The 15,217-nt window shown below is 52.9% G+C and overlaps 1 protein-coding gene across 1 annotated transcript in view; it reads right to left on the bottom strand.

Annotated features, from left to right (window-relative positions):
• Positions 1-310: 310 nt before the first annotated feature.
• The window catches only part of ITGB2 (integrin subunit beta 2), a 15,124-nt gene continuing 217 nt past the window's right edge, over positions 311-15,217 (bottom strand). The window contains exons 2-16 of the mRNA XM_026853070.1: positions 7,560-7,626; positions 7,079-7,167; positions 6,600-6,783; positions 6,239-6,409; positions 5,761-6,002; positions 5,263-5,418; positions 4,978-5,073; positions 4,749-4,838; positions 4,273-4,413; positions 3,818-4,002; positions 2,875-3,119; positions 2,389-2,608; positions 2,015-2,220; positions 1,736-1,902; positions 311-1,469 (exon numbers count right to left, since the gene is read on the bottom strand). Of these exons, the coding sequence (XP_026708871.1) occupies positions 1,404-1,469; positions 1,736-1,902; positions 2,015-2,220; positions 2,389-2,608; positions 2,875-3,119; positions 3,818-4,002; positions 4,273-4,413; positions 4,749-4,838; positions 4,978-5,073; positions 5,263-5,418; positions 5,761-6,002; positions 6,239-6,409; positions 6,600-6,783; positions 7,079-7,167; positions 7,560-7,623 (2,322 nt within the window). The 5' untranslated portion in view covers positions 7,624-7,626 and the 3' untranslated portion in view covers positions 311-1,403. The remainder of the gene's footprint in view (positions 1,470-1,735; positions 1,903-2,014; positions 2,221-2,388; positions 2,609-2,874; positions 3,120-3,817; positions 4,003-4,272; positions 4,414-4,748; positions 4,839-4,977; positions 5,074-5,262; positions 5,419-5,760; positions 6,003-6,238; positions 6,410-6,599; positions 6,784-7,078; positions 7,168-7,559; positions 7,627-15,217) is intronic.

Here is a 15,217-nt window from a genome sequence, read left to right as displayed (position 1 = left end):
GGTAGTTTACATGTAGCTGCCATCAGACTGGCAGAGACAAAGACTGGTTTGCATCATTTAGTGAATTGCTTTCAGCTTGCAGGGGAGCACCTTTCAGGCCGTAGGTGGAAAATTAATGTAGAAGACAGTTTGTTTCTCTGGCCAGCATCTTTCCCAGGCACTGTATGTACGGGAGGTGCTGGCACACATGACAGGATTTTGCTGTAGTTTCTCCAGTGAAGGCTTCAGCTGCTGCCCTTGCACCTGGTTCTTAGAAGGACAGATGTATTTACTTTTTATATTAATTTTTATTAACGTCAAACCTCTTCAGAGAGCAACTGAAGATGTGACATAATACAGCTAAATGCAAATTACTCACAAACTTAAAGCAAATATGGAATTGTACCGCTATTTCACAGGAATGACCCCACAACATAATTAGCTGCTGTGCATGTTTTGGAAAAGTGCTGAGCTGGAGATGCTCCTGGTACTGCTGGGTCTTTTGCACACCTGGCCCTTGTGATGCCTGATGTGCAGGGCACGGAAAAGATCTAGCTCTGGGGGCGGTGGAAGAAGCTGTGGCCAACCTCTGAGCTGCAGGCAACGCTTCAAGTGCTCGGTGCGGATGTTGCGTAGTTCAAACAGTTGCTCCTTTGCCTCCTTGTTATGCAGAGGTCTCAAGGCCTGGTGGAAGTAAGCCAAGCTTGCAGGAGGCCAAGTAGAACCTTGCCCAAGGTAGGTCTGAGATGGAAGCAACACCAGGAAGCAGCTGATAATTTGGAAAAAAGATTCAGTGCATGTTCCCCAGCTGCTCTTCATTTCCCGGTACAGGTCCTTGCTAGCCCTTAGGGACCATCCCCTCACTGCATCCTCCAGAGCAGACCACCAGCCTAGAGGACCCTCCACATCCAAATCATCAGTGAGTGCTTTAGAAACTAATAAAAACATAGTGGTGGAGACCAGTGCAGCAGGGGAAGGCATGGAGCAGCCTGGGAGCAGATCCTGCTCCCAGAGAGATGGCAGTTTTGAAATTCCAGCTCCAAATCAAAGCTGGAAGCACTCTGAGTGCTCAGCTGTTTTGGGGGCTTGGTGTCTGAGAGTTCTGTCAGAAGACAAAGACAGCATCAAGTGCTGAGACAGTTGGTAGCTGGGATGGGAGCCATTGTGTGTGCCCGCTGGTGAGACCTGCTCTGCAGTCCCTTCCACGGCAAAGTGGTGTCTGTTCCCTTCTCCTGGCTCCATTAACTCAGCCTGCACCAGCAGACAGGTGTGGTGCAGCCAGTGCCTGACGTGCTGGTGGCCTCTTGGAAGAAAGGAACAAATGGGATAAAGAAGAGGAGGTGGGAGCCTTAGTTTAAGATTTCCTTAGCTTGGCATTTCTTTATTTAACGGTGGATCCTAGTGCTGGCAGGTGTTGTTCTGCTTCATTGCCCATTGAATCTGGGGTTCACAACCGTAGTGGTGGCACTCTTGAAGAGGGGGTTATCAGCCTGGAGGGAGAGAGGTGAGAGGCCCGCATTGTTGTGCTGTATCAGATTTTCAGCAGAGCATCACCCACCCCACCCCTCCCAACAGTGCAGACAGAGCCCACAGGCTGCTTTAGCTCCCTGCAAAATCCAGCTGGCTGCCAAATTGGCCAGTGGGAGGGCTCAGGTCTGCCCTGACTGCCTCTGGAGAGGATGTCCCCTCCGGGTGTCCCCACCACATGTACGTGTGCGTCCCAGCACTCCCCACCCCTGCGGACAGGCTCTCTTACATCATTCCACTTGGCCTTGGACTTCTCCTTCTCAAACCGACGGTATTCCCGGCGGTCAAACAGCTCCGTCAAGAGCCGCCAGATCAGCAGGAGCACCAGGCCGATGAGGGCCACGCCAGCGACGGTGCTGCCCACAATCAGCGCAATGTTGGGAGGCTCTGGGCACTCTGAGGGGCAGACAGATAGCATCTGGCTGCAGGCCCCAGCAAGATGACAAGGCCACCATGGCAGAGATGGCAGCCTCTCTGCAGAGGGGCAGAAGGGGCAGGACTAGAGTACCTTTTTCAGGATTGACGCTGATGGTGTATATCTCCTCGCCATCCTCCTGGACCATGTGGAAGGAGATCCAGCAGTTTTCGGAGTCCTTCTCCCGGCACTGCTTCCTCGCCTCTGTCAACTCCTCGGCCACCAGGATGTTGGAGCAGGCCTGGGAGCAGTTCTTCTTGAAAGGGCCACTCTGGAAGGCCTTGCACTCCACACAGGAGCTGCAAAACAGGCAGCCACAGCTCACCTCTGCAGGGGCACAAGCCCTCTCACCTGGCTTTGGCCATGACTGGACTCTGCCCAAGCATGGGCAGGGCTCTCCTGCGCATGCCAGGGAGGTGGGGGACATCCCTGCTACCCCCCATGCAGCCTCCACATGCATCACTCACACATATCTGCCGCAGGGTGAGGGGCAGCCGGGGCACTCCTGGCAGAAGGGGGGCTGGTATCCCTCCTGGCACTGGCAGCGGTTGCAGTGGCAGGTCCCGCGGTGGCTGCACTCGTTGCCATGGATGTTCAAGCAGCCATCTGTTGACTTCTTGCACTGGCAGGCACTACCCTCGTACCCAGGCATGCACTTGCACTCCCCACAGTCGCATCTTCCGCGTTCTGGAGTAGAAGACCTTTCAGACCAGGATCCTCCAGAGAGCCGAGTTGCCCTCCCTCTGCCTGTGTTTGGAGAGCACCACCCACCCCGCGCTCTCCATCCAACCCTCCATGGGATGGTCAAGGAGGTCCTGCTGACTGGTGCAGTGGGACCCAGGACCCCCAAACCCACCCTCTTGGTTTTTGGCAGGGAAAGGCAGCATCTCCTTGGGGATGTAATCTTTCTTAAACAGTTCCCCAGTAGAGACGTCATCACGCAGATGCATCACCTTTGCCACCACAGGGAGAGCCGTTGTGAAACTCGCAGTTCATGTTGTCACACTCGCAGAAGGTGCCATAGATCTGCTTGTTGGGCACATCGCTGGTGTGGCAGATGCACTGCCCGCACACGCAGTCCCCCAGCCCTGAGCAGATGACTGAGCTGTTGTCCTTCCGGCAGCTGCCCTCCAGCTCCTTGCTGGTCTTGCCTTTGGTTTCGCACTCGCAGTTCTTCCCCGTGTAGCCCGAATTGCAGCTGCCATCAAAGGAATCAAGCAAGCCCAGGTCAGTGGCCACAAGAAATGCCAGGGGGCATGTGCAGGGCCCAGATCTCATCCAAAGCAGAGCAAATCTGGGACAGCCTCACTGAAAACCAACCATGGCATGTTGGTGCTAACTCAGTGCTGGAGCAGGGCAGCTGACTGGGAGGAAACCTCAGAAATTCTGCTTTTCCCCCAGTCATATTTACAGCACCAAATGGTTTCCCAGAGCTTATTGTTGTATTTATAATTTCCAAACCCTTTCCAAGAAGGTCTGAGTATTTTCTGAGGAAACCCATTCTTTTCCTCTCCCTGTCACCAAGGGGCCATGAAGCAATAATTGCACTTAAAGACCTGCATGAACTGCAGCCCAGAAGTGGGATTTTGAAAGATTTCTACAGAAATCTGTGTCTGCTCAATGGATGGGTTGGTGGGTGGTTGGATAGCTGGGGGGATGCATGAATAGGCTGTATGGATGGATGGGTGGATGCTCTTAGGAAAGCAACAGAGGCTCCACCGACAGAAGAGAGAGCTCCTTGTGTCCCTTGCCTCCATGAATGTAATCCCCCTCTCTGAATAAGAAAACTGGGGCAAAGCTGCAGAGCCAAGCCTTCGGCTTTGCCCAGTGGCTCTCTTGCAGAAGCTCCTCAGCTCTGGCAGCATTTGAAATAGTGTTTTGGGGGACAACACATACCTGCAGATCCCACAGATGATGCTACCTTTCCCACTGCAGGCAGTTGGGTCAGGCTGCTCTTTGCAGTTGCAGTTGCAATTGCTGTCCAGGTGGACAGTGAGGGTGTCTGTGAAGCCCAGAGGCCGGATGGTGAAGGACTGGCTTTTGATGCACTCCTTGGCTGTGACCTTCACTTTGAAGATCACCTAGAAAGTGCAGAGTGAGAAAGAAGGGCCAGAGGCCACCAGGTAGCTTCAGCAGCCAAAGGGTTAGATATCAGCCCCAGGCTGAGTACATGCACATCCAGTGCAATGGAGGATCCCTCCATCCCGCAATATTTTGGATATTCCTGGCCTTAAATTCACATAAACAGAAAGCCTGGAACAACAGGCTGGGTTCCTTCCATTGAACCAATGAGCATTAGGAACCTTGCAAGCTGCGGGGCATTCGTGGTATGAGGGTATGAGGGAACATACCTCATCGTTGATCTTGACGTTGTCACAGTCCCCTTTCGCTCCATCAAAGGTGAACTTGTCCTTGCTGCATATGGAGTCGTATTTGACATCCAGGACGTCTGGCAGGGTGGAGTGGTCCAGGATAATCCGTGAGGAGAGGTTCTGCGGGGGAATGGTGGAGAAAGTGCCATCAGTCCAACAGGAGACCAAAGTAAGGGGGTGTGGGTTTGAAGGTCAGGGTTTCCCTCGAGCCCGGAGGATAGGGGCAGGGAGCACCCCAGGCTGTGGTCTCAGCTGCCTGGGGTGGTTCTCAAAAGGCAGGTGATAGCATTGGAGAGGCAGGGACCTCTTTCTTGCTGTGGGCAGAGGGTCTCAGCATGTCCTGTACTTAAAGCCCTGGTCCCATCTGCTCTCTGACAGCGAGGACACATGATGGAAACCTTTCCCTGCTCAGAGCCCTGCCAGACAGGTGAAACACAGCTTCCTCCAGCACTTACATTGTAGGCCACCTGGATGAGTTCAATGATGTTGCTGGAGTCCTCATTCAGCTCTCCTACTGCTGACTTTGGGATCATCTCACTGAGTTTCTGCCAATGGAGAGCAAAGAGGTGAGCAGTCCCCTTCTGTGTGACAGCAGAGCAGGGGGCAGTGGCAGGGGCACGTCCAGCTGCTTCAGTCCTCCTGGGGAGGGTTGGGAGGCACCTGGACCATCTCAAGTCTCCTTACCTTGTAAACATCCACCACCTTGCTGGTGACAGCAAAAATTGGCTGAATGTTGTTTTCAGCAAGTTTCTGGACCAGCTGGCCAACAGATGGGTAGTCCTAGGTGGGAAGAGGGTCAGCACACTCAGCTCAATCTCACCCACCAGCAGAAGGGTGGACAGTTTGTGTTTCACAGGCCAAATAATGGTGAGACTTTGTGGTCTCAGCAACAGGCTTTTTATGTGACTTTTTTTCTGCCTGGGGGAGTGAGGCTGAGGGTGGAGTTGCTGAGCAGCCCTGGGTACTTACAAACTCATTGCTCCTTTTGTACATGTTGTCCTCCAAGTGGCACTGGCCATCGTTGGGGGTCAGGATGGCCGCAAGCTTGCCATCACCAGCAAAGTGGAAGCCATCATCTGTAGCATACACCAGCAAGCGGGTCACGTTGCGCCAGCCAATCAAGTCCTGCAAGTGGCATGGAGACCTGTCTCTGAGCGGGGCTGGGAGAACAGTGCCAGCAGGCACAGTATGGCCCTTGCCAAAGTTTCATCCCAGCCACAGTGTGGGGCAGAGGGCATAGGGGAGGTGGGTTACAGGAGACTGGGGTCAGGAGGCTCTGGGGTCAAGATGCTCTCTTACCACCCCAGAGTAACCTGCTCCACTGCCGAATCAAGACTTACACACGATGGGCTTCTAGAGCCCACCTGGGGAGGGGCAGAGCCACCTCCCGAGGGACAGTCCGTGAGCGTGGGTCGCAGTCCTCATGCCTCGCATGCTGCTGGCAGTAGGACGGATGCAGGGACTCACCCCACACACCGCTGCCTGCATCATGGCATCCAGCCCCCCCTCCGGGGCATCCAGGTTCCCTGAGATGGACTGCTTCCCCACTTCGCTCTCGAACTTCTTGGCATTGTCGGTCAGTGAGAGGATGTGCTTGAAGGCAAAGGGAGGCTGACATTGCTTGTCCTTGTTGGGGCAGGGGTTCTGCAGCTTCTCAGGGTGCGTGTTCACAAAGGGCAGCACTGTCTTGTCCACGAAGGAGCCAAATCCTAGGGCATGCAAGACTGCAGTGTCAGGTGGAGGAGGGACCAGCAGGCATCCCTGCAGCACAAGGGCACAGACAATCTGCTGGCCCCCGCGTACATGTCCACGTCCCTTGCCCTGGCACACTCTCCAGGTGGGCAGAGGACGGGTCACGCTGCCCACTGCCTGCATCCGACTCCAGCCCCGTGGCTCTTCCCAGCAGCAAACAGCTGTGCCGGGTCCGTGCCAGTGACGGCCTCACCTATGCGGCGAGAAGGGGTGGTGCTCTCCAGCGCCCTGAGCAGCTCCCCTCCCAGCTTCTTCACCTTCTCCAAGTCATCCAGCATGGAGTAGGAGAGGTCCATGAGGTAGTAGAGATCAATGGGGTACCCCATGGCACGGCGAAACTTCACCTCAAATACAGCAGGCTGCCCTGTGGGACAGGGATGCCAGGGTCAGCTGCCGTGCTGGGGCTCACATCTCACCCCATCATACACACCCCTGCTGGGATCCTCCTCTTTTTTGGAAGAAAAGGGGAGGAAATGCAGGCTGAGACGTGCTGCCATGTCCCAGCTGAGCCTGGGACAAGTGGAAGGACGCTGGGAATGCCAGGCAGACCATACCTATCCTCAGTTTCAGGTGCACCTCTTGGGGAGTCAGCTGTATGTCGTTGCTTAAGGGACTGTCTCGTGTTCTCGTAATGTTGTTGACTGGAAACTCAATCTCGCTGAGCAGACATCCCCTCTGTTGAAGCTGCTCAATGGTGTCACAGCGGATGGAGTCTGGCTCACCAGCTTTGGTGAAACTCTGCATGTTGCAACATCAGTGGGAAAAAAAATCAGAGAAGCAGGAGATGAACGGGCTAGTTACATGATGGCACAGCTCCCAAACCAATCTCCCGCATATCAGTGGAGAAAAAAATGTTGAAGGGTCCTGTCTGTCAGACCCCTCCTGGCCCCATGCACCATGTAAGAGATGAAACACCCCCACGATGCAGTGTCCCCACTCCACGGCAGGCAGAACCAGGCAGGCAGGGTGGCCATCCCGCCACCTGTTAGCTGACTGCTGGGGGCTGACAACGCAAGAGGCTATGCAGACCTACCGGCTTCTTGCACCAGGCACAGCCGGGACCAGACTGGATGCAGTCCTTGCACGTCCCCACCTTGATCTTGGGGCACTCCATGGCAAAGGCTGAAACAAAGAGAAGACAGCATTGGTGTGGGGGGCACCTGGGGGAGGCCAGTCCACAGCAGCAGCAGCCATGGGGTGCTCTGACCCAGCGTCAGGCCCCCATGCTGTCCTGAGCCCACACTGCCTATAAACCCAAGCTGGAGGCCCTGACAGGGCCTTGCTGTCCCTCAGCTGGGCTGGCTCGAGTTAAGTCCAGATCCCAGGAAATGTAAGATCTGGCCCTTGCACATCTCCCAATGCTATGTTCCTGCCACTGTTGTCCAGCATTTGGGTTCTCACAAATGGGCAGCAGGTTCTCCCAAATGGGTTCTCCCAATGGGCAGCATTGGTGGGGTTCACTGCCACATAAGGTGCTGGGAGGAAGGCAGTGAGGAAGGGCAGGCTGGGCTCACCTGTCATCACCAGCAGCAGCACCCAGGTCACCGCTGGTAGCCAGAGGCACCGGTCACGCAACATTTCCTGCAAGACAAACAGCATCCCTGTGAGCACCTGGTGCATGACAGCTGCAGAGCGGGGAGCCCTCGAGTGCTATAGAAAGTGGCTGCAGAGGATGGTGGCCCCCGGGGGATGTGCCCTTCCTGCAGCTGTGCCACTGCAGGCAGAGCCCGGGAGGGTGACCCTGCTGCAGCCCTGGGAGTTGGGCAGCCGGGGTCAGGTCAGGGCAGCCTGGGTGTGTGGGCTGACTTGGGACAAGTGCTCATGTGCTCGTAAGAAAATAAGTTGGTTTACAATAAACATGGCCTTTGGACTAAACGTGGAAGTCAGCAGAGTGGGAACTTGCAGTGTATCTTTATGCATTCAGCTGATGTAGTATTTATCCAGACTCTTCTATGCAACACTGGAAAATCTCAAGCACTGCATTTAGTTTTTATTAGATGTGAGTTTTTTCAGTTTCTGTGTAGAGCTATATTTGGATGGAAATTGGAGAATTTAGAAATTAAGAAAAAAAAAAAAAAGGAAAGGACCGTTTCCATTACTTAACTACCATGGCGTGCTAGCTACATGGGGAAAAAAGCCTATTACTACTTGCTTTACATTTCACTGATTCATCAAGGAAATGGAGTATTTAATGTAGTGAATTAATCTAAGTTTTTCTGCTGAGGTTTTCCAACAAGCAAGGGTCTCCAACATCACAGCACAGGCAACTGACATCCTAGGAAAGCCACAGTCCAGTCCCCAAGGGAAGTGGAGAGGGTGGCTCACACTGCACGGTGAGGTCCAGCCTGCCAGAGTGCCAAGCATCAGGCTGGCTCTTGCACAATGCGTGGGGTGAGGAAGAAGGAGGGGGTGGTGGAGTCAGACCCGCACAGGGAGATGGGTCAGGACGTGATGCTGTGCGTGGGGCCTCTGACCCTGGGGCTGGGAGGTGGCTGCACATTTCTTATCAGAGTGAACAGAAGGACTCCCAGTACATTGTCCAAACTCCACAAGCACTTGCTATCCTCAGCTACACCAGTGTTTCAGACCCTGTTCTTCAAAAGCCCTTTCTCACAGTGCTTGTTCTAGCTGCTCATGCTACTTGCTTCTTGCCCCAAAGCACATCTCCTGATCCCAGAAATTTATGCTATCCACAAAGTTGTCTAAATTGCTCTTGGAGAATGATTTTTCAGCGTTCTTCCCATCATGTCAGTGAGATCATGTTTATTAATGCCGTAACTTCTCATAATGCCTTCCCCCCAGCTCAACCTCAGAGTAAAACCCAACAGAGTCATGGCCTTGCAACATGGACGCACATGGGGAAGTGAGAAAAGAGGAATTTGTTAAAAGAAGAAAAAGGAATATGAAAGCATGAAGGAACAACAAACATTGCCCTTTTTAGCAATATTAGACATAGCAACTGAAAACCAGTTAATTCGTTTTGAAATAGCTCTGACGCTGCCCTGAGCGAGAAAATAACCACTCCCTGGCTCCTGATGACTTTGCAAAGTGCCATCACTCCCTCCTGTGAACCTGCCAAATTAACAGCTCAGAGTGAAGTGGAAACAAGAAAACAAGGCATTGAGGCCACATTAATATGTGGGGCTGCTCAGATCCCCTTCTGAGACATCAGGATGTCCTTTCTTAACTCATCAGCCTCTGTAAGATACCAGCAAAGGATGACACTGGCCAGCCTTGAAAGGTCTGGTGTCCTCCTGAGGGTAGAAAGAAGGTCTGTGTATGTCAATGGGTGTCATCTCAGTGACATTTGCACAGTGACATTTGTTGGGGTTTGAACCTGGCCTGCAGCCAAACACCACACAGCTGCTCTCTCACCCTCCCCCTGCCTGGAAAGTGGGGGAATTAATTGGAGGGGTAAAGGAAGACTCATGGGTTGAGATAAAAAAACCCACAATTAGTTATTGTAATAAAATACAATAATAGAAAGTACAAGCAGGTAATGCACAATGCTGATACCCAGCCCATTCCTGGCTAGTGTTCAAGAAGAAACAAGATCCTGCAGTCACAATCCTGGAAGAAAGAGATAACTGCCCTCCTTCCTGGCCACCCCTCCGTTATACACTGAGCATGACGTTACATGATATGGAATATTCAATTGGCTAATTTAGTTCTGGTGCTCTGGCTGTGCCCCTTCCCAGATTCTTGTACATCTGTGCATGGATGGGACACGGGGAGCTGGAAAGACCTTGATCTCTTAGCAACAACCATAAACATCAGCGTATTATCAGCATTCTTCTCATACCAAATCCCATGCTGAATCCAAACCCCAGCACTATTCTAGCTACTAAGAAGAAGAATTAACTCTATCCCAGCCAAAACCAGGACAGTGAGGTTTGGTGCCCAGCTGGAGTACGGACTCAGAGACGTGGCAGGACCACTAAGGCTGGTTGCCACCATTGCTTATGGCAGAGGCCATCTGCATGTGAAAGTCTGCAGCCTTGGGAAGCCACCCTGCCCTGCTGCCTCCCCAGCACAGCTCCATCAGCTGTGCCACTGCACAGCTGCACGGACATCTCAGTGGTCACCTGGTCAAACCCTCATGGTGATGTGGTCCAGGAGCTCACTCTGCTGTGTCTGGCCCAAGGCCATCCTGTGGTGGGTGACAGAGCCCTTCTACAGATAGATGTCTTCCACAAGTCCCTCTCCACCACCACAGGCCACCTTGGTGAGTTTATAGCAGAATCCTTTATCATCACAGCTGCAACATCCCCACCTGCATGATACACACTTGCTGTGCTTAACTGGCCCAACACCTTTTTGTCACCTCTAAATTCTGCCAGCACTGTTTGAGCTTGCAGACAACAGGTTAAAACTCTTAAAGTGGAAAACAAACAAATAAATTAAAAGGTCTTAACAGTAAAAGCTCTTGTCAAGGCAGGGTGGACATCAGATCCTTGTTGGACCCTCCTGGGTGCACCTTGCTGGAAAATTACTTTGATCAGTTATTTGGGCTGTGACACCCTGTACCTGAGGTGCACCCAGCAACCTCTGCCAGTCCAACACTGCACTCTGAGGCATAGCTGCCTCCTTCATGTCCACCTTTGCTGTACTCTCAGCTGTATTCACGCTCTGCATTTGTTATTGATTGCTGACTGTATCTGCTTTGCCACAATTGTCTGGTTAATTAGTAGTGCCTGGAGGATGCTGAAAACAGTGTGAACTTGTATTTCTGCAACCTACCCCAAAAAACAGGGCCAGGGAAATGGACTCTAGCCCATCAAGAGCTGCCACTGCTAGCTGGAGGCAAGAACCATTCCCCCCTTGTTTCCTGTAGCATTCAGCCTATCGACCCCCGAGATATGCCTAGTTAGGCTCCAGCTCTTCTACAAACTAGAAGTCTCTACACAGGTTATGGGGACAAAACCCATGGGCTGGATGAGCTCACAGAATCACAGAGTCATCTTGGTTAGAAAAGCCCTTGAAGCTCCTCCAGTCCAACCATGAACCTCACACTGACGACCGTTCCCAACTCCACCAGATCCCTCAGCGCTGGGTCAACCCGACTCTTCAACCCCTCCAGGGATGGGGACTCCCCCCCTGCCCTGGGCAGCCCATTCCAACGCCCAACAACCCCTTCTGGGAAGAAATGCTTCCTAAGAGCCAGTCTGACCCTGCCCTGGTGCAGCTTGAGGCCATTCCCTCTTGTCCTGGCGCTTGTTCCTTGGTTCAAAAGACTCATCCCCCCTCTCTGCACCCTCATTTCAGGGAGTTGTAGAGGGCGATGAGGTCTCCCCTCAGCTCCTGCCATCCCATCTGCCCAAAGTTTCCAAGTGTTTATTTCCTGCTTGCCATGCCAAGGCATGGGGCAGTTATGGGGTGGACCAGGGCTCTGAGAGCTCTTCATCCTTGCTGGAGGTTAGAGGTTCCTACTCACTGGCTCATCAGAGCAAGTTTCGAATTAAAACTGGATTTTAAAAAGCTCCCAAACCCCAGAAATAAAGTGGGAACCTCAACACATGTCCAGTTCTGGCTGCTATTGAATTTTGTAACGTAGGGTTCATTTCATGGCCTGGATTTGAATGCCTTTCTAATCCCCAAAGTAATTTCTTTCCTCTGTCACAAGAACATAAAGCACATCCTGATATGAGAGGAGAGCAGCAGAAGAAAGCTCACCACTTCTGCTGTGGAGGGAAATTATTCAGTGGTGTGTGGGTGGGTAAATGTATACGTGATGTAGGGTGACTTTCAAAGAGAACAAATGGGGCTTCTGCTCTTGTCTGCCTCCTTACAGTGTTTCAGAGGAGGGGAAAGCAGGTTTTCAGTCTGACTCCGCATTAGCAGGGCCTAGACATGGGCCTCAGCATCATTTTTTCCAACTCCCTTGACAATCCCTTTGGCTCAGTCCTGGATTTGCACTGCCACCACCAGTCCTGGGTGCTCTTTTCCTCAGTGTGCTCTGCCTGGGATGTTTGGGTGTTTTTTCCTCATTTTCATAAATTAAGGCAATCAGAGGGATGCGCATAGTCCATCTTCCTGCTCTGTGTGAAGGAACAGAACTGCAGAGCTTTACCACCACCTTCATCCTGGGTTGCGGAGAGAGATGACAAGCGCCCTGGATAGGGGCAGGTTGCATTGCCACCAGGGTCCTCCTGGGCCAGGACTGCATGGTGGCATTGTGGAGGACAAGGCTGCACCCTGGGACCAAGGTCCTGCTTGGCCCTGAGCTCTGAATTTCTCACCACATGCCTTGGGCAGCTCCAGGCCAGGGCTCTGCTTCACCAGGAGCTCTTTGCAGAAGCCACCAGGGTATTCTGTCTATGGAGTATCTGTTGCTTGCTGTAAGTCATGTACTTGGCATGATTTAGGCAGGGCAAGATGCTCCTGAAAGGTCTGTGAGGCAGAAAATGTGAAGGTGGCCTCGGGGAAGGTGCATGAGGAAAAGGCTGGGTGCTGGCCTGCGTGTGGGCAGGAAGCAAATCAGAGGCACACTAGCATCTCAGGCTGGAGGTGTCAGCGGGATGGGGCAGGCTGCTGTGCAGCATGGAGGAACCAGTCGGGGTTTATAAATAGGGCTGAAGAGGAAGTGTTGATGCTAGTGGTGATCTTGCTGCTATAAAATGAGGGTTCAACAGCAAAGATGGGTCTTGCAGTCTGTTAGCCACAACTCCCCTTCAGTGCTTTGTTAAACATGTTTTCTTGCAAGATGTGAGGACATGCTCTCGTCCCCAGCATCCCAGGAGGACTCCTGGGGTGTTTGCACCATCCACCTGCAACAGGGAGGTGTCACTAATGTCAGTGCTTGTGCCTCAGTGCCCCTGGGTACTTCCTCCACGCTCCCAAGCATCCCTGGTGCCACAGTGCCATCACAGTGGCTATCACACCCAGCAGTGCTGGTCCTTTCCCCACCCAAATCTGGGTGGCCCCAGACCCTGTGCACAGGTGGGAAATGAGCAGAGTGGTGTACAGCAAGGATGGGAGAGTGGATGTCACTTGGCTTATAACCATTTCTTCCATCACTTGTTTTTCTGATGTGGATAGATCCCACCAAGGCAGATGGCCATATGCAGGGCTTTCCACTGGCTAAGACCCTCTTCATGCAGAGTATCACACAATGTGTATATAGGTGTTTTTATAGATATATATTTTTATATATATAAAAAATTACAGAAAAAAAACATTAAAAGATATTAAATAAAATATATAAAAGTATTTTTAATATATATATAAAGAATGTGTGTGTGTGTGTGTGTGTGTGTATACATATTCCTACGTCCTATTACAGGAAATATGTATATATTTCACAGATATCTCCTTCCAGCAGTCTCCAGTGACTGCAGAGGACAGGGCTGTGGGATGAGCCCCTGGCCTGTGGCATCCCTTTGTTGTGAGCACTGAGGTCCCCAGGTGCTGTGGGGCCCTTGTCCTGAGGGAGGGTAGGCGTTTGTGCTATTGGGTCTTCCTGGGTCAGAGACCTGCTTGGGTGGGAAGGGGCTGCCTTGCTGGATGTTGTGCCCTGGGGAGTCTGCAATTTTTAAGAGCAGAGAAGCCATTTCTTGTGTCTCATCTCCAGTGGCCATCACAGAATCATCTCAGTTGGAAAAGCCCTTGAAGCTCCTCCAGTCCAACCATGAACCTCACACTGACCGTTCCCAACTCCACCAGATCCCTCAGCGCTGGGTCACCCCGACTCTTCAACCCCTCCAGGGATGGGGACTCCCCCCCTGCCCTGGGCAGCCCATTCCAACCCCCAACAACCCCTTCTGGAAAGAAAGACTTCCCGATATCCAGTCTAAACCTTCCCTTGGGCTGTTCCCAGCAAGGATGCTGTGACGACTGCTGGGTTTGCAGAGAGGCAGGACAGAGTCCTGGGCCTGAGCAGGGACCCAGGGGACCTGCCTGAGGGCATAGCCTGTCCCCTGGAGCTTCCAGAGTTTGTGCTTCATGGGAGCAAAGGAGGGATCCTCTCTTACTATCAGCTCTGTGGTGACTCACGTATGTCTTTCTCTGAGAAAATAAGTCAACATGCACTGAGCATGTTGAAATTGCTTGTGACTGAAACACCACCGGCATGAGGACAGAAAACGTGCAAAACCACCGTGTGAAGCAGGATGTGACAGCTGTGACAGCAAAATGTACTGTTTAAAGCCTTCCCACACCTTGCAGAAGCCGAATACTAGCATCCTGTTGGCCACAGGGCATGACGCCTCTGCGAGTGCTCCCATGTTTGCTTTTCACCTGCCTGGGAGGCCGGGAGCTAGGGCCAAGGAGTTGGAAAAAGCATCAAAACCAGATGCCAGGCTGCCTTCCCTGACAGCTAGGGTGTATCCCACATTTTGTCTGCATCTGAGAGCCACGGAGATTTTGGGAAGGACCTGCTCTCCCCGGGGTTAACTTGTCTGCAGCCTCTGCTGCTTTCCCTGACACTGCCAGGCATTTTCAACAGTCCTCAGCAGAGTATTTGATGTGTACAGCACAAGAGAGATGGAGGAGAAGAGTGAGTGTCTCCTCCCTCTCTCCCACCTCTTCTCCCATGCCCACAGGGCTGCAGGGACCTCCAGGAAGGTCCCTGTGTCAGCACGCTGGTGGTGGCACTGAGCTGAGCCCCTCCTGGCAGCTGTCCCCACCACCCTCGTGCCATGCCACTGTGCCTGTTCCCTCTTCCCCTTTGAGCTGGTACATTCTGTAGATGGTGGTGGCTGCTTGTACGGGAACCCATGAGGATGAGGGGGGTCCCAGGAGGGCAGCCAGCACAGCCCCCAGCCCGGGTGCTCGCTGGCAGCTGTGCAGCCAGCGCCACTCTCCCCAGCGCCATTTGCGAGGCTGCAGGGGGAGCATGCTGCAACCCCTCTGCTCTGCTTTCCAGGCCCATGGGGTGGCGAGGAAGGGTTGTTTGGGGTTTGACATCCTTCCCCTGATAACCACCTGCAGTTCCAGACTTAATCCTATCTCCAAAAGCAAAACCACCACAGAGCAGGCGAACTGCCTTTGCAAAGGCTGTGTAGACTGACCACCGCGCCGTGCTGTATGCAGGAGGGACACTGCGCCCAGCTCCCTGAAACCCACCTCAGGACTCGAGCAGTCAGAGGTTAGATCAGGAGTTATAAAACAAATTCACTGGAAACACCAGAGCTATGAAATCGCCTTGTTGCTTGGCTGCCTCCCCCTGCCCCCC

Source organism: Athene cunicularia, assembly GCF_003259725.1.
Source record: "Athene cunicularia isolate RWA chromosome 7 unlocalized genomic scaffold, athCun1 chr7_part1, whole genome shotgun sequence".
Lineage (NCBI taxonomy): Eukaryota > Metazoa > Chordata > Aves > Strigiformes > Strigidae > Athene > Athene cunicularia.
Note: the sequence above shows the minus strand (reverse complement) of the source record. Positions and strands in the feature narration are given on the sequence as shown.